General features: G+C 38.5%; 1 protein-coding gene and 1 pseudogene across 1 annotated transcript in view; one reads left to right on the top strand and one right to left on the bottom strand.

The window, feature by feature from the left end:
* LOC104987394 (GON-4-like protein) overlaps positions 1–18,540 on the bottom strand; it is an 85,331-nt gene that overhangs the window by 43,062 nt on the left and 23,729 nt on the right. The window contains 8 exon segments of the mRNA XM_010838270.1: positions 220–412; positions 5,598–5,768; positions 6,357–6,476; positions 7,512–7,607; positions 8,272–8,322; positions 10,618–10,668; positions 10,834–10,908; positions 11,621–11,814. Of these exon segments, the coding sequence (XP_010836572.1) occupies positions 220–412; positions 5,598–5,768; positions 6,357–6,476; positions 7,512–7,607; positions 8,272–8,322; positions 10,618–10,668; positions 10,834–10,908; positions 11,621–11,814 (951 nt within the window).
* LOC104987393 lies at positions 16,575–17,898 on the top strand (annotated as a pseudogene).

Below are 18,540 nucleotides of genomic sequence, written 5' to 3'. Positions count from 1 at the left end.
TTATGTTTCAGAGGCAGAATCTTAGCAATCAAAAGATTCCCCAAAAGACTCTTTAACAGAAAAAAGGGAGGGGGGATTTAACTACTGATTTAGAGTATACTGTTAAATACAAAATTAAATCAACTGAAAACATCCCTTTCCTTAAGATTTTAACTAATGAAAATTTTACCATAGAGACCATGGACAGAGAGGACAGTAAATGCAAACAAAAGCAGTTACCTTCATTCCCCACATCATCATTCATAAGTCCTCCCAGCCACATCTTCCAGTCCTCATCGTCTGCTGTATTGGGGTCATACATGTCTGGGGTGATGTCTGGAGCTCGGAGCTCTGCCTCTAGCTGCCCCAAGGGAACATCTTTCAGTGGCATCTTAGAGCGAGTTCGGAAAGCAATGAGACTGTCATCCATGGGCTAGACAGTGGGGAAGGAAACAAAAGTCTATCACTGGATGCCTGATGCTTTCAGCTTCTCCAAACTTCATCATATCCTGTGTGCTTCTCTTCTTAGCTTAAACCACAAGGTCTTTTCTCGAAATCATTTGGGTTTATTATTCTTTGAGAAACATTAAGGACAATGACATCAACTGTTTTTTATTTTTCCTTGTTGTTTTTTGTTGGTGGTGGTAGTACCAATCTCTTTTTTTTAAAGGTTATATTCCATTTATAGTTATTATAAAATACTGGCTATATTACCCACGTTGTACAATATATCCTTGTATCTTATAATGACATCAGTTTTAAAACCAAAATTTCAGCACCATCACCAACAAAAAAACGAACAAAAAACTTGATGTCATCCTTAAATTAAGATAAAATTTACATACCATAAAACTCACTCTTTTAAAGTGCATAACTGTGTAGGTTTTACACTTGAATGACCACCACCACTATCTAATTCTAAAACATTTTCATCACTCCCAAAAGAAACTCCATTTTTCCTAGCAGATGCCCCCCATTCTTCCCTCATCCCAGTCTCTTAATAATCACTAATCTTTCTGACTCTATGATTTGCTTATGATGGAAATTTTATATAAAAGGAATCATACAATATGCGGCCTTTTGTCTCTGACTGCTTTCACTTAGCATGTTTTCAAAGTTCATCCATCCTGTAGCATGTTATCAGTACTTCATTCTTTTTTATTGAGAAAAAAGGAAAGAAATAGAGAATTGTGTGTTCATATTTTTCCCCACTGTTTAATTGGGTTGTCTTTTTATTGTTGAGTTATAAGAGTTCACTACCTATTACAGTATTATAATCAAAGGTCACAAAGATTCACTCTGTTTTCTTGTAATAGTTTCATCGTTTTAGCTCTTAAATTTAGGCAAGTTATCTATTTTAACTTTTGAGTGTGATTTGAGGTAAAATCAATGCTTTCACATATGAATTTTCAGTTGTTGCAGCACCAATTGTTTTTCGTTTATTTTCTATTGTTTTTCCAAATTCTTTTCTCATTTAGGTTATTAGAGAATACCAAGCAGAGGCCCCTGCTGCTATACAGTAGGTCCCTGTTCGTCACCTGTTTTAAATACAGCAGTCTGTACATGTCAATCCCAAACTCCCAGTCCAGCCCTCGCCCCCAGTCTTCCCCCTGGTAACCATTAGTTTGTTTCTAAAACTGTGAATCTGTTTCTGTTTTGTAAGTAAGATTCAAAAGGATATACGCACCCCCATGTTCACTGCAGCACCGTTTACAACAGCCGAGACACGGAAGCAACCTACATGTCCACTGACGAATGGATAAAGATGTGGTACATATATACAAACGAATGTTATTCAGGCATTAAAAACAAAAAAAAGGGGGACTTCCCTGGTGGTCCAGTGGTTATGACTCCAGGCTTCTACTGCAGGGTGCACAGGTTCGATCCCTGGCTGGGGAACTAAGATCCCATATGCTGCACGGTGCAGCCAAAAAATTAAAAAAATAAAACATTAGAAAAAAAAGAAAGAAGTAATGGGGTCTTCCTTGGTGGTACAGTAGTTAAAAATCTGCCTTACAATGCAGGGGAATCAAGTTCTATCCCTGGTCTGGGAACTAAGATCTCAGTGGAGCAACTTAGCTCACACCCCACAACTGCTGAGCCTACATGCCACAACTAGAGAGCTCGTGTGCCACAATGAAAGATCCTGCATGACGCAACAAAGATGCTATATCCTACAACTGAGACCCGATGCAGCCAAATAAATATATATATATATTTTAAAAGATACTCAGAGTATACTTTTAAAAAGAATGAAATAATGCCATTTGCAACAACATGGATGGACATACTAAGTAAATCAAGTCAGGTAGAGAAAGACAAGTAACATATAATATTACTCATGTGGAATCTTAAAAAAAAAAGACACAAATGAATTTATTTCCAGTTACTGGAGCACCATTTGTTGAAAGACTATTCTTTCCCCATTAATTGGTCTTGGCACACTTGTTAAAGATTAAAAAGTTCAAAGTGAAGTCGCTTAGTCGTGTCCACCTCTTTGCAACCCCATGGACTGTAGCCCACCAGGCTCCTCTGCCCATGGGATTTTCCAAGCTTGAATACTGGAGTGGGTTGCCATTTCCTTCTTCCTGACCCAGGGGATCTTCCTGACCCAGGGATCGAACCCAGGTCTTCCGCAGTGCAGGCAGACTCTACTGTTTGAGCCACCACGGAAGTCCTAAAAGATTAACTGACCACAAATTAATAGGGTTTTTGTTTTTTTTTTTAATTTTTCCTTTATTTTTGTCTGCACTGGGTCTTCACTGCTGTACAAGGGCTTTCTCTAGCTGCAGTAATCAGGGGCTACTCTCCAGTTGTGGTACGTGGGCTTCTCATTGTGATGGCTTCTCTTTTTGTGGAGGACAGGCTGGAAGGCATGAGGGCTTCAGTAGTTGCAGCAAGCAGACTCTAGAGCATGCGGGCTTCAGGAGCTATGGCGCAGGGGCTGAGCTGCCCTGCAGTGTACGGAATCTTCCCAGACCAGGGACTGAACCTGTGTTCCCTGCAATGGCAGGTGCACTCTTAACCGACTACCAGGGAAGTCCTAAGAGTTAATTGTTATACTCTCAATTCTGTTCCACTGGTCTATGTCTATTCTTATGCCAGGACAAGACTGTCTTGATTACAGTAACTTTGCAATAAGTTTTGAAATCACTAAGTACAGACTTCCATCTATTTTCTTTTTCAAGACTGTTTTGGCTATTCTGGGTCCCTTACATTTCCATGTGAATTTTAGGATTAGCTTGTCAATTTCTGCAAAATAAGCAGCTCGCATTTGGAAAGGGGTTGTATTGAATTTGTAGATCTATTTAGGAAGTTCTCCCTAGACTACTACAATAATATCCCAACAGATTTCTGTTTCCTCTCTTGCTCTCCTATAGCTCATTTCCCACAGCTTAGCCAAAGGGACATTTTTAACATTAAATCAGAAAATATCACAAAAAAGCTTTTTTAAATGTTCCCAGATCTTTTAGATGCCTGCTGCTGCTGCTAAGTCGCTTCAGTCGTGTCCGACTCTGTGCGACCCCATAGACAGCGGCCCACGAGGCTCCCCCGTCCCTGGGATTCTCCAGGCAAGAACACTGGAGTGGGTTGCCATTTCCTTCTCCAATGCATGAAAGGGAAAAGTGAAAGTGAAGTCGCTCAGTCGTGTCCGACTCTTCGCGACCCCATGGTCTGCAGCCTACCAGGCTCCTCCGTCCATGGGATTCTCCAGGCAAAATTTAGATGCCTGCCTCCTGCTTATTCAGATCTCAGTTCAAATGCACCCTCAAGGACTTTTCTAATCATCCTATGTACAGCACTACAATAGGCACTACCTTATTTCCTTGCTTTTATTTAGTTCATTTCTTACCCATCTCTGAAATAATTTATGCATTTATGGTTTATCTCTCTCCAACAGACAATAAGGTAGAAGAGGAAAGACCTTTTCTGTCTCATACACGGTTATTCCCCACCTTCAGTCATTCAGTATGTGTATGAATAAATGATTACATAAGAACTATTATATCCCAACACAATTACTCATTCACTCCAAAGTAGGGTGATCAAATTAAGTGACCCCTGGGACTCCCTGGCAGTCCAGTGATTATAAAACTCTGGACTTTCACTGCAGGGGGCACAGGTTTAACCACTGGTTGGGGAACTAAGATCCTGCATGCCACTCAACTCAGCCAAAAAAATTTTTTTTAATTTTTAATAAAAATTTAAAAAATTAAATGGTCCTTTCAGAGCTGTTTTATTCAATATTCTGTTTTTAAATTTTAAGACAGACATATTTTTCATTGACTGGTAAGACTACTGGGGAAAACCTAAATATTAAAAAGAACTACCTAGGTCACCTGAAGCTATCACAACATTATTACCTGGCTATACTCCAATATAAAATAGTTTTATAAATAAAATTTATGCTTAAACTTATCAAAAATAGAACTAGCTAATGATGGGATTTAGAAAGTCATCATTTGACAATAACCATAGTAATGATTGTTTCAATCAAGAATAAGCAATGGATGCTGAAATAAGTGGGTGAAAAGATGTTTTACCTCAAAAAAAAAAGATACATATTAATTGATTTTAAAATGGAAAAATAACATTTTTACAGCAAGGAGAAAAAAAGCAGACACCACCTTAACCATATGATCAACTTTAACATGACAGAAGTCACGTGCCTCCCGAAATGCTGCACTGAAAAGGACACATCGCTTTCGGGATATCTGTGCCAAAAGTAAATCACCTGAATAAAACTATGAGAAACTATTAGAAAAGTCAAAATAGAGGAATAGTCTGTTAAATAATTGCTTCATAAGGTTCAAAAATGTCAAGGTTATGAAAGACAAAAAAAGATTGAGAAACTGTTCCCAATTAAAAGTGTGTAAGAGACAGGACAACTAAATACAACATGGAATCCTAAACTAGACCCTCGACCACAAAGAAATTGTTCTTCCTTGGGTTTATACAAAAGACTATTGGGACAATTGGTAAAATCCAAATAAGGACTTTAATAGATTTTATATATAATATTATACATCCTTATTGTCATAATCAAATGTCCTCATTTTTAGGAAATATACACTAAGGTATTTAGGGGTAAAGGAGCATCATGATTGCAGCACACTCCAAAGTGACTCAGGAAAAAAAAAATGTGTACAAAGAGAAAGAAGGAGAAGAGGTTAAAGCAACTGTGGTAAAGTTTAATTTTGAGGAATCTGGCTGAAGGCTGTTTCTATGTTCCACATTTAAAAATTCTCTCTGCAGGACTTCTTTGGTCGTCTAGTGGCTAGGACTCCACAGTCCAATGCCGGAGGCCAGGTTCAATCCCTGGTCAGGGACTAGACCCCACATGCCACAGCTAAGAGTTCGAACGCGGCATCTAAAGATTCCACACAGTGCAAACAGATAAATGATTTTTTTTAAAAATGCTGTCACATACCTTTATTCCTTCCTTCGGAAATGCCATTCTCACAATAAAATACTACAAACCAAATAGTACCAAAGACCTACAATTTCATGACACAAACTTATTATATCAGAATGTAGTATCTTCCGTTCTCCCTTCCCAATTTGAGCAACAACAAATTACTCCATTCGCTTTCTCAGCAATTTAGAGTTACATTCACCTGGAAAGAATCCATGCAGACCGGACTGGAAGCCAGCTCCTCATCTACTGCGTGCAACTTCTCCATGAAGGTACTATCCCTGGTCTGTTTGGGCTTTGGTGGGGGCGGGGGCCCCATGGGCACTACCTCAGCACTGATGTGCCTGACGGCAGGTGTGGTCACTTTCTCAGCCTAATTAAAAGAGGCAACTATGTTAGAAAATGAAAGAGGGGAGGGGAGGAAAAGTGGGAGGAAAAAAAGAAGCAGGAAGAGACAAGCACATCTTTCACATGCTAGCAATTTTTCTCTTCCCAGCCAGATAGAGGTTAAAAGAAAAAAACAAAGACATTGCCAAGTACATTAATCTAATAGGTTTCATCCTATTTCCAATGAAGCCAACAGGATGCTACTCAGGTTACTGAAGATGGGAAATAAAATGGCTTTAGAATATTAGAAAACACATACAAAAAAGAGAAGGGTAGAAGAATAGAAACCCTGCCAGTCACTCATATTTGAACCCTTAACAAAAACTCAAAAATCTTTCTCCCTGTCACTGAGTTCCAGTTTTCTCTTAACCCTTCACTGACTTAAAGGACGTGGAAATTCAGTTATAACTAGTCACAAATACAAGGAAGATAATGGCATGGTTACTGATCTTGAATCATGTTTGGCAACAGGTGACAGCTCAGAATCACCATGGGGAAACTATCTATTTATACAGTTAAATAATCTACTTATACAGTATTTCTAAGTTATCTTATTAGCATGGTATGGATTTACCTCTGATAATATGCCACTCTCCTCATCTGTTTCAGTCATCTCAGAAGACTGCCTCAATCGGGATTTCTTTGCCCCACGTGGAGATGAAGCGGTGCTTTCCACATCACTTTCCAATAAACTCTACAAAAAAAATCCAGTTCACTTTCATATTTATGCCCCCACCTCATTCTACTGAGTCTGAAGTATCTCAATAGAATGAATCATAAAATATCAATCACTGAATTAGTCAGAGTAAAAGAATAAAATTTAAATAGAAGCTTAATTTTCTGAAGTAGGAACAGGGATCTGATCACCATATACTCATCAGTGTCATAACCTCTGCAAAACTGTAAGGCACTGATTTAAAATCCTTTAATAAACAAGTCAAAGAACACATTAAAAAACAGACTTGTTACATAGCTATAATGAAAATGAAAAAACTACAGCCACAAGCAAACATAAAATCTCAAATGACTTGTGTTGAACCAAATTTTAAAAAGGCCACACAGAAGAATATATACACTAATGGTTCCATTTACATAAGTTTCAGAAACAATAAAAAACTGAACATAGTGTGTAGAGCTGTATATTTAGGTGATATAACCATAAAGATAAGCAAGGAAATTAAGTGAAAGTCACTCAGTCGTGTCCGACTCTTTGCGACCCCATGGGCTGTATACTCCATGGAATTCTCCAGGCCAGAATACTGGAGTGGGTAGTCTTTCCCTTCTTCAGGGGATCTTCCCAACCCAGGGATCGAACCCAGGTCAAGCAAGGAAGTAACTACCAAAAAGTCAAGATAGTGGTTATCTGTAGGGGAAGAGGAGTGATTGTGATAAGAGGTGTCTGGCAACATTACATTTAATGACTTTAAGGAAGTTTAATGAGGATTAGCTTTATAGTTATTCAAGCTGTATAGTTTTTGTTTTATCCTATGCACACTTCTACACATTATATGTGTATTATATTTCATAATACAAGACACGCAAAAAATCAAGGGAACATGAAAAGGAGTCAGTCTTAGATTTATGTAAAGAAAAGAGTTGAAAAAAAGTACTGTGTTTCAACCCTCTGTATAGAACAAGTGATATTACTCAGGAAGCAAAGTACAGTCTGCCTTGTGGAACCAAAAATTTTCTATATTACCAACTAACACTCACACAGGTAGCCACTGACCTCTTCAGCAGTCTCATCTTCTTCTTCATCATCTGGCTGGTACTCTTCATCTGAGGAATCATCATCTTCAAGGTGGATATCCACAAACTGAGGAGGCTGCATTAAGTATAATTATAGAAATAAATAAAATAAATTGATTAGAAAATATGAATCATATGTACTTGGAAATTAAAGGGAAGAAAGCAGAGCAGGTAAAAAGAAATCCTAAGAGCATAAGCAGCTAAAGCAAGCAATAAGAGTCAAGAGTTAAAAAAAATTTCTAGGAGCTTCCCTTGTGGCTCAGTGGTAAAGAAACCCCTGCCAATGCAGGAGACACAGATTCAATCTCTGATCCAGGAAGATCCCACACCCTGCAGCACAACGCAGCCTGTGCGCCACAGCTGTTGAGCCTGAGCTCTAGAACCTGGGCTCCTCAACGAGAGAAGCCACTGCGATGAGAAGCCTGCGCACCACAACTGGAGAGTAGCCCTCACTCTCCACAACTAGAGCAAAGCCCTCGCAGCAAAGAACCAGCACAGCCAAAAATAAAATAATAAATAAATAAATTTTAAAAAACAATTTTTAATTTAGCATGAGAGTCAAACCTAAGAGTAATAGAATGGAAAAAACCAAAGCTGAAATTTAACTAAATATATAGGTCCAAAAAAAGTTAACAAATAAAAGGGTTTTGAGACTAATGAAGTCTTTCTTAAGAAGAATAGAATTACCTCTTCCAAATTTACCTTCTTGAGAAGAATAGAATTACCTCTTCCAAATTTACCTTAATTTCATTGGCCTTCTTAATTGGTGAAATATTCCATGTTGGAATTACCTACCAACAAAGAATATAAATAGGTAAGTTCTCTTAACTAAAATGGACCGTTTTTCATTTTTACTTCTCTACCATCACAAGGAGCCATGGGACTAACATGTAACCACAGTGATGCAGGGGTACTGATCTACACTCTCAAACACTCATCAGAACTTGGCAGAAGAAAAGGAGAGACAAATCTTTTCCCACCATTAGCATTTCTGCCTTAAACCTAATAATAATCTGTACTACCCATAAATGAACAAAATGTCTGTCTTGCCTACTTTATATTACAGCTTGGGTTCACATAGAATAATAAATGTGAAAACTATTTGTAAACAACCACAGTACACAAATCTATGATATTATAGGCAATAGCAGCCTTTGTATCAATTAATAATCAATCACATAAATTGTAATTTTTTTTAATCAATTACATAAAGCTACCGTAAGTATGCCTCCAAAAAACCAGCTGTGGAAAGTTCTCAGGGAAGGATTTAGGGGTGAAGTATCAATTTGTACACAACTTTTCAAAATAGTACAGGAAAAAAAATAGGTATATATACACATAAAGCAAATATGGCAAAATTTTACAGCTGTTAAGTCTAGATGGAATCTAGATTCACTCTAAAATTCTTTCAACTTTTTCTTAATTTTTAAAGAATAGAGTTGGTAGAGGTGAAAGTTTTTTAAAGAATCCTTTAAAATCTCTTTTATACTTCTGACAAAATGCCATTAGAGTATGTAATTGGAGTGTATAATTTCTTGACCATCTAATGGTGACCCAAACAAAATCATCATGAACAAACTCCAGTAGGTCATTAGGTTTTGTCTCTACAAGAATCCTTAGTTCCTCCATATCTTCTCAGCCCTGCTATGTTGTAGCTATTCATCTAGCTCTGTGTAGCCAGGCCTAATATAGGGTAAAGGAAGTAATGTGATTCAGGTCCATAGTTCGTCTCATGTTTGTTTTTAAACCAACAGATTTCCCTACTGCCAAATCCATCAGGAAGGAGTCAGTCTATTAAGCATTAAAAAGCAAGAGAGACGGACTTTAAACCTTGCTCCCCATATAAACTACAGTCTTGGGATGTCCACCTTCAATGCAATTATATACATGGTTGGTAAACATAATCTAGAGCCTGGTTTGGATCTCCTTGGGTTTTTTTTCCCCAAGTCAAATATGGAATTAATGTTAATTAGATTCTATGTCAGGCAGACTTCATGTAACTTCTGTATCACTGATGGCTGCTTTCATCATAGCTACCACATGTTCATTTGTAATTACTTTCCCGAAGATGAAATTTCACTTTATGCAGAGTTAGTCAATTAGACAGATATGATGTGATTGTCAAAAAAAAGCCAATGCATGGGACTTCCCTTTGTGGTCCAGTGGTTAAGAACCCACCTTCCAATGCAGAGGCCTCAGGTTCGATCCCTGGTTAGGGAACTAAGATCCTATGTGCTGTGCAACTTGGCCAAAAAAAAATTCTTTTTTAATTTGGGGGACATTTAGCAAGAAAAGAATGTTATGAGAAGATATACTAGTATTCTTCAACTAGAGGAAAGGTCATATGAAAGAGGAACAGGTATTTCCTCGACAGGGCTGCAAGGAACAGAATCAGACAAACAGACAAAAACTATAATATGTATTTTGGGTCCAGGAGGCAAATCTTCCTTACTATCAGAGATAGAATGGACTCCCTCAGGACTATCTCCTGCCTTGTCACAAAAGGTCAGCACAAGCTGGACATGTGCTTGTTAAGCAGAAGAAAACATAGTCCCCAGCATCAAAGAGCTTGCTGTACTATATCAGAGTGCTTCAAAAGTCTTCAAGTGGCTCTCATACCTTAGTATTCAACAATGCATATTCCCAGGCCCTACCCATGGGTCCCAATTCCTCAGTCTGAGGTGAGCCCCAAAATACATATTTTTCATTAAACACTCGTGAGGGACCCATACTAGAGTGATCATGATAAAACTGTTCCCTGAAACACAATTTGAAATATACTACCTTAATCACTTTGCCACATATCTGACAACACGAATAGAAAAACTGTCCTCTTCATTGCTTTCAAACATTCCAAAAGTTATCTACCTAGCACTTCCAAAAAAGCAACCAAAATAAAAATAAACTATGACAATAATTTCATATATTCCATCTCCACATGTCTATTTGCCTTTACAACTATTTCTTTAAGAGGAAAACCTAGATCATAATAAATCTTTCCTACAGTTTTTTGCCCTACAAATAACCTGGAATTAGATAATATTAACAAAGCTAAATATACAACAAAGAAAAAACAGAACACTCACCACTCCTTTTTCCACCACTTCCTTCAGTTTAGAGCGTGTCATTTTGGGCTCCTAAGAAGGAAAATGAGAAGAAAATAGTCAATGAAAATCAAGGAGTGACTGAGTTTGTCCCTAACTGTTACATTATTTACAAACTTCCAAATGACCTCCTTCCTATACTTCGCCAGTTTACAGACAGCTCTGCCTCATGACACTAGAAGAACAAGAACTACTCACAAACATTGGCATATCTTCCGTCTCACTGATGGCTGCTTTCATCATAGCTACCACATGTTCATTTGTGATTACTTCCTGGGGAAAGAGGAAATTTCACTTTATGAAACAAAGATGTATTATCTAGATAATACTCATCTCTATGTAACTCTGCTAGATATATGTAGAGGATAAGTGAGAGCTAGCTACTCAAATGGCTTCAGATTAGGGTAAAGCAAGGCAACTGAAAGCAAAGAAGCAAGTTTTGGAGAGAAGCACACAGCTTCCAACAATGTAGTAAGCAAATGGATCAACCTCATTAGCTGATACTAACAGGAATGGTGCACATAAAAAAAAAAATTCTCCAGTTAACTATCTGCTTAAGAGAAACAGTAATAAACAACAGCAGTCTTATAAACAGTTGTACTTGCACATAGCAAAGAAGATAATTTGCTTATGTGCACAGTACTGTAAACTGTTAACTGGGCATCTTTTCAGACATATCCACCCACAAGAATAAATCCACCTTGAACATTATCATCTCCCATTATCTTCAAATCTGCTAAACAAGAAATAATCAAATCAGTGGAAGGAAGCTGAGGAACATTTTATCCTCCCAATTAAGTTCTTCCACGTGTGTTCACATTTCAAACTTGTGCCAAATGCAAAGAGAAAGCCACCTTGAAATGTAGAATATTTTACCACCAGGAACTCATAAAATTAGTAATTCACATACCAAGACTGCAAAGTTCCCTTTGCTTCCTGTGAAAGAGCTGCACTCCCATTACACAACTGCCCCAGCCGCACTCACATGGAGGATGTTTCGCACGTTGACTGCGGTCAGGTTGTGCTGCTTGGCGCCGTCCTCTAAGGTGCGGTCAAGCATGTCATCCAGCTTCAGGTCACAAGACAAAGTCCTTTCTTCTTGATCCCTGCCATCTCTTTTCCTCTTGGTACCCTTTTTCTTTTTTCGCCTTTTCTCATTTTCTTCACTGTCATGCTCTTCTGCAAATAAACCAAGAACATCACCTGAATACCAAAGCCACTGCTCCCAGAACACAACCCAAAAAGTCAACAGTGAAAGAAAAACCACCTGCCGGCTGTCTGGTCCTGGAATCAAAGAAGGCTGTGATGGAACAGTGGTGAGAGTGCCAGATGTGGTAAGAACACAGTAGCAACACCCAACATTCACTGAATACTCCTAGTAGGCCAGGCATTCTTCTACACACTTTATACACATTACTTCACTGATTCCTCATGACAGCCTTATGAGGTAGGGATTGCTCTTTTCCCCACTGTACAGAGGAAGAAAGTGAGACAGAAAGATTAAGAAACTTTCCCAAGAGCTAATAATGACAAAGCCACATTCTGAGGCCAAGCACTTCAGTTCTACAACTGTCTTAATTATTACTCTATACTGCCCAGATAATATACATCAGACGTCCAGGGCTTATGTCTCAGACCTACAATTTAACTGGGTTACCTTGGCAACAGATTCTTAATTTTTTTCTTTTGTAAAATACAGGTATCTTCCCACCAGTGATGCCATGCAGATTAAGTGAAATAATATCTATCAAAGTGCCTTATAACCCATGAAATATTATATAAATATAATTTATCATTATTATTATTATTATATTACTGAGTTTAGAAAAGAGAAAGACAAGGAGCAAACCAATAAAAACATCCACTCTGAATCATATTAAAAAGGGTGGAGAGGATGAAGTACCTCTGTTTGACAAGAAAGGAGCACATATATAACCAGATAAAAGGAAAAGCTTCCTGATTATTCAGCTCAGTTACTCAGTCTTGCACAACTCTTTGTGACCCCATGGACTTCCATGGACAGGCCAGGCTTCCCTGTCCATCACCAACTCCCGGAGCTTGCTGAAACTCATGTCCATCAAGTCGGTGATGCCATCCAACCATCTTATCCTCTGTCATCCCCTTCTCCTCCTGCCTTCAATCTTTCCCAGCATCAAGGTCTTTTCCAATTAGTCAGTTCTTTGCATCAGGAGGCCAAAGTATTGGAGTTTCAGCTTCAGCATCAGTCCTTCCAATGAATATTCAAGACTGACTTTCTTCAGGTCTGACTGGGGTTTGATCTTCTTACAGTCCAAGGGACTCTCAAGAGTCTTCTTCAACACCACCATTCGAAAGCATTAATTCTTCAGCGCTCAGCTTTCTTCATGGTCCAACTCTAACATCCATACATGACCACTGGAAAAACTATAGCTTTGACTAGATGGACCTTTGTTGGCAAAGTAATGTCTCTGCTTTTTATTATGCTGTCTAGGTTGGTCGTAGCTTTTCTTCCAAGGAGAAAGCGTCTTTTAATTTCATGGCTGCAGTCACCATTTGTGGTGATTTTAGAGCCCAAGAAAATAAAGCCTGTCACTGTTTCTATTGTTTCCCCAACTATTTGCCATGATGAAGTGATGGGGCCAGATGCCACGATCTTCATTTTTTGAATGTTGAGTTTTAAGCCAACTTTTTCACTCTCCTTTTACTTTCATCAAGAGGCTCTTTAGTCCTTCTTTGCTTTCTGCTATAAGGGTGTGTCATCTGCATATTTGAGGTTACTGATATTTCTCCCAGCAATCTTGATTCCAGCTTGTGCTTCACCCAGCCCAGCATTTCACATGATGTACTCTGAATAGAAGTTAAACAAGCAGGGTGACAATATTTAGTCCTGACGTACTCCTTCCCCCATTTGGAACCAGTCCGTTGTTCCATGTCCAGTTCAAACTGTTGCTTCTTGACCTGCATACAAATTTCTCAGGAGGCAGGTAAAATAGTCTGGTATTCCCATCTCTTTAAGAATTTTCCAGTTTGTTGTTATCCATACAGTCAAAGGCTTTGGTGTAGTCAATAAAGCAGAAGTAGATGTTTTTCTAGAACTCTCTTGCTTTTTTATGATACAACGGATGTTGGCAATTTGATCTCTGGTTCCTCTGCCTTTTCCAAATCCAGCCTGAACATCTGGAAGTTGTTGGTTCACAATACTGTTGAAGACTGGCTTGGAGAATTCTCGCGAATCTTGAGGTAGACTATCACACAATACCAAAATGAGGGCCTCATCTCTCTGAAACTTTTTGGTCTGCTACCAAATGAAAACAAGGGATTAGAGAAAATTAACATCAAGACAATCTTCTTGGTTTAAAAAGGCTTTATGACCTGCAAGCTGCACTCTGGCAATATTTATTCTGTGAAAATTAGTAACTTCAAACAACTGCTTTTTCACTTATGAATATATATGAAGAACTTGATAAGTGCTCATAACTTTCAACTTTCAATTCTTAAGGAAATAACTCCGTATGTAATTACTGAGCAAACTCTGGGAGATGGTGAAGGACAGGGAAGCCTGGCATGCTGCAGTCCCTGGGGTCACAAAGAGTTGGACACAACTGAGCAACTGAACAACAACACATGTAAAGACTAAACAAGGTATTTATCTCAACACCAATTACTTATGCAAAAACATGGAAAACACCCAAATATCAACTGAAGAAAAGCACACAACCTGAAAGTTGCAAGTTACGTTTATTATCCTTACTGAGGACTACAGCCTTGAAGACAGCCTCTCAGATGGTTCTGAGGAGCTACACCATAGAGGTAAAGGAGAACCCAGGATACACAAAAGTTTTTGCTGAAAAAACAGATATGTAGTTGAACATCAAAAGATTACTGCTAACTACAAAAAATGACATCTCAAGTTAATGACTTTACTGCTTTTCTATGTAAAGGAAGATGCAAGAGTTGTGGGTTCACTGGAGTTATTAGCTATGCATCTTTACTATCGAGGGCCAGTATCCTTTTTTCTCTTAACTGAATTCTCCTCAGGGCACACCCTTGGGGTGAGGAGGGTGCAGCAGCTACAGTGGCTTGTGGGTTGGCAGTAAGCAACATTCATTCTTTTTTTTTTTCATTCATTCTTACTGAAAAGGCAGGTACCACTTTTTGTGTGCACAGGCGATATGAAAAAAGAATGGTTAAGTGAAGTGGTACACCCATATACTGGACTGTAACTGAGTCATTAAAAATACCACCTGTCGAATGGACAGAATGGACTTCATGCATGCATGCATGCCACCCACCTACCCCTCATCTTTCAAGAGGCTTTTGTTGCTGCCTTGGCATGAAGGTCAGTTAGAACATCTCCCAAACACTAGGTTCAGTCCCTTTTATGTGAGCCTGGGGGCTGGGGTGGAGTGGACAACAAGTTAAAAATGACTACAAAGAATTTTTAATAATATAGAAAAAAACTGATAATGACTTCTAAAAAACAAAAGGTAGAATTCAAACATACACAACTTACATTTGTGTAACAAACTAAAGTGGACTATCCTGAGGTACATCCCAACACAGTGATAGATGCAAAAGAAATATAAAACTCTAGAGTACATCAGAAGTGATAAAGTGATAAAGCTCTTTACTGACGGTCATTTGAGAAAGCAGCAAAAGGGGAATCATGTAGCACAATACACAACAAAACTTTCTAAAACCTTTGTATTCATATCTTTTCCCAAAGTCTTTCTTCTCACTGCATTTACCTCTTTTCTCCATAAACTCCAAAGCTCCTCTCTCTCACCACTCTTAAATCTCATCTTTGTTCTTCCCTTCCCTCTGGGATCCTTTCTCATGCAGACCAATCTAGCCAGTTCCTGGTTTCTGTAATCCCACCTCTCCCTCCTCAATTCATCAGCACTTAAACAAAGACCCAGTAGATGCAGACCAAGAAGAGGATTTCTGACACCCGAGGAAGTTTTGATTCAGTTTCATATTCATAACCTATCGAGTTGTTAGTAACACTGTCAACTGTAAACTAATTCAGGAGAAAAAAGTTTGAAAGACACAAGTTAAAACTATTCCTATTATACTAGAAATAATAAAGTATGTTATTAGCTAAAAAGTAACCTAATAACTAAAAACCTTCATTACAAAATTAAACCTACAAAATGTAACCAAAATTCATAAAAGACCAAAAAAAGAAAATTTACAATGGAAGCAGCTAAAAATTTATAAAATTATATATAGACAGGTGATGAGTAATCAAATTATCCTTTAAAACAGTGCTTCTCAAACTCTCTGTGGCAAATCCACTGTAGACTCACATTTTTATAAAATAAGAATATAGCCATACTGTCAAATGTTTCAATTTTTACAATGTTACGAATGTCAAATTTTTAAAGTTTTAGTCTCAGTTTCCATGAATTATTTGTTTCAAACCAGTAACAGTTCTCAACTAGCACTGGTTTTCAGACCACATTTTGAGAAATACTGCTTTAAAATACACATTGAAAAACATTTATTAACCCCAATAAAAATACAATGAAGACAAATAAAAAACAAATTAAAAGCACTGAGAAGAAAAGTTATCACAGGATACAGAAAATATTTTTTTAATGGAAAAAGCATTGGAGTTAACCATAACTCCCATTTAGAACGGTCATCTTACAAGAATCAAAGTAATGACTGTGGGGTAAGACCATCCCAATTAACTACATCCTCCTAAATCACATCACACCCATTTCTCCTCTGATTTCTGGTTTTAAGGCTGAATTTAATAGGGAATGTGGGTCTATAAGAAAAATTTAATACATTCCAATATACTGCACAGACAATTCAAGAAAGAACAGATAATTCAATTACTTCTTACTCTGTTTTAGAACTAACCTTTTATTTTACTTTTAAAATACTGGAGAAGTTTGTTCTCTCTGCGTGGATGAGAAGTTTTTCACCTAACAGGATGGGGGTAGGGGGTAGGGGGTGGGGGTGGGGACAAATGTCCCCATAAAATAGAGCACAAGCTGCAACCTGCATTTGGCTGTAACCCAGGAGTAACGTCAGAAACAGGTGAGAATGACCACCTTAACTCACGGGGCCCATCGCACTGAGGTAGGGAAGAATTCTGAAAAGAAGGTAGAAAGTGAGGAAAACATGAATCAAAACCGAAATCAAGACAATGAGGACACTGGAGACTCTAAGGATATCCGCCTCACCCTTATGGAAGAAGTATTGCTCCTGGGACTAAAAGATAAAGAAGGTTACACATCTTTCTGGAACGACTGCATATCATCTGGCCCGCAAGGCGGCATCCTGATAGAGCCGGCCATGTGAGGTCGAATCTATCTAGAACCCCCAACCATGCGTAAGAAGCAACTACTAGACAGAAAGGTACTGCTAAAGTCAGATAGCCCAATGGGTGATGTTTTAGTGGATGAAACTCTCAAACACATCAAAGCAACTGAACCCACAGAAACTGTCCAAACACGGATAGAGCTACTCACCGGATTCTCCAGGAGAGAATGCTAGAGTGGGTTACCACACCCTCCTCCAGGGGATCTTCCCAACCCAGGGATCAAATTTGCGTCTCTTATATCCACACTGGCAGGTGAGACCTGGAACCCTTTCAAATTACAGTACCAGCTGAGAAATATGAGAGAGAGAATTGCAAAGAACCTAGTAGAGAAGGGTATTCTAACCACTGAGAAGCAGAAATTCCTCCTATTTGACATGACTACTCACCCAGTGACCAATACAACAGAGAAGCAACGACTAGTGAAAAAACTTCAAGATAGTGTCCTAGAGCGGTGGGTAAATGACCCTCAGCGTATGGACAAGCGAACACTAGCACTGCTGGTGCTAGCCCACTCCTCCGACGTGCTAGAGAATGTCTGCTCCTCTCTGACAGATGACAAGTATGATATGGCAATGAATCGAGCCAAGGACCTAGTAGAACTGGACCCTGAGGTAGAGGGGACAAAGCACAGTGCCACGGAGATGCTCTGGGCTGTGCTGGCAGCCTTCAATAAATCGTAGCAGCTGTTGGGTTTCTCCTTTTCCACTGCTGGCCAGTGACTATCAGAGACACCATCACCGAATTTTGTGTGATGAGATGTTTTCCATCATTTTTTTTCCCTCTTGAATCAAATTTGTTATTTGGGGAAAGCAACTTCAGGGCTTCTCCATAGACCTTGTCTCTTATAAGCAGGCTTTATATCTCCCTATACTTCCACTCCAGAGGTGAATAAATTGGGTGAACCAGCACTCACTTGGTAAACATTTAAATAAAATAAAATACTGGAATACCACTGACTCAGAATTTTAAAAAACTGAAATTAAAAAAAATTTTAAAGGAAACTGCTCTATAAAAATCAGACTAGAATACAGAAGGAAATTTAATTTTTCCTTTTATGAAAAAGGTGGGATATGGCTAAAAAACAAGGTATTTGCTAAGGAGCAGATTTAACGAGGCAAGCAATAAATTGAAAGTAAATCTGCACTGTAAATGTACTGTAAAGTGGATGATGTCAATAAAAATATGGGTGGGTTCTGTAATAGCTGAATCACCAAAGCTGCTTTGGTGTATGAAAAAAGCCACTTAACAGCTCTGTCACACACCCAGGACTTCTGATTCTGGCCACAACAATGTATTTTTTATCAGATGAAACCTTCGTGCCAAAAACAACTGTGGAATAATATAAAACTATAAAATTACATTAAAGCAGAATAAAATATATACACAGTCTGAAGGCACTGGCTAACAACCTCTACAGACATGATTTAAGAAGCTGTCATCCTTCAGAGAAGGGAAGCGCATAAGGAGAATCCGAGCTGAAAGCAGCATTCTTGCTAAACTAAGTAAGTGATGAAACCCCAGGAGTCACCCACTAGAAATACAGGCCACCATCTAGAAATAAGCAGAAAGCTGAAACAAAGAAGTCTTAA

This window comes from Bison bison, unplaced genomic scaffold, assembly GCF_000754665.1.
Source record: "Bison bison bison isolate TAMUID 2011002044 unplaced genomic scaffold, Bison_UMD1.0 scf7180017864093, whole genome shotgun sequence".
NCBI lineage: Eukaryota > Metazoa > Chordata > Mammalia > Artiodactyla > Bovidae > Bison > Bison bison.
Note: the sequence above shows the minus strand (reverse complement) of the source record. Positions and strands in the feature narration are given on the sequence as shown.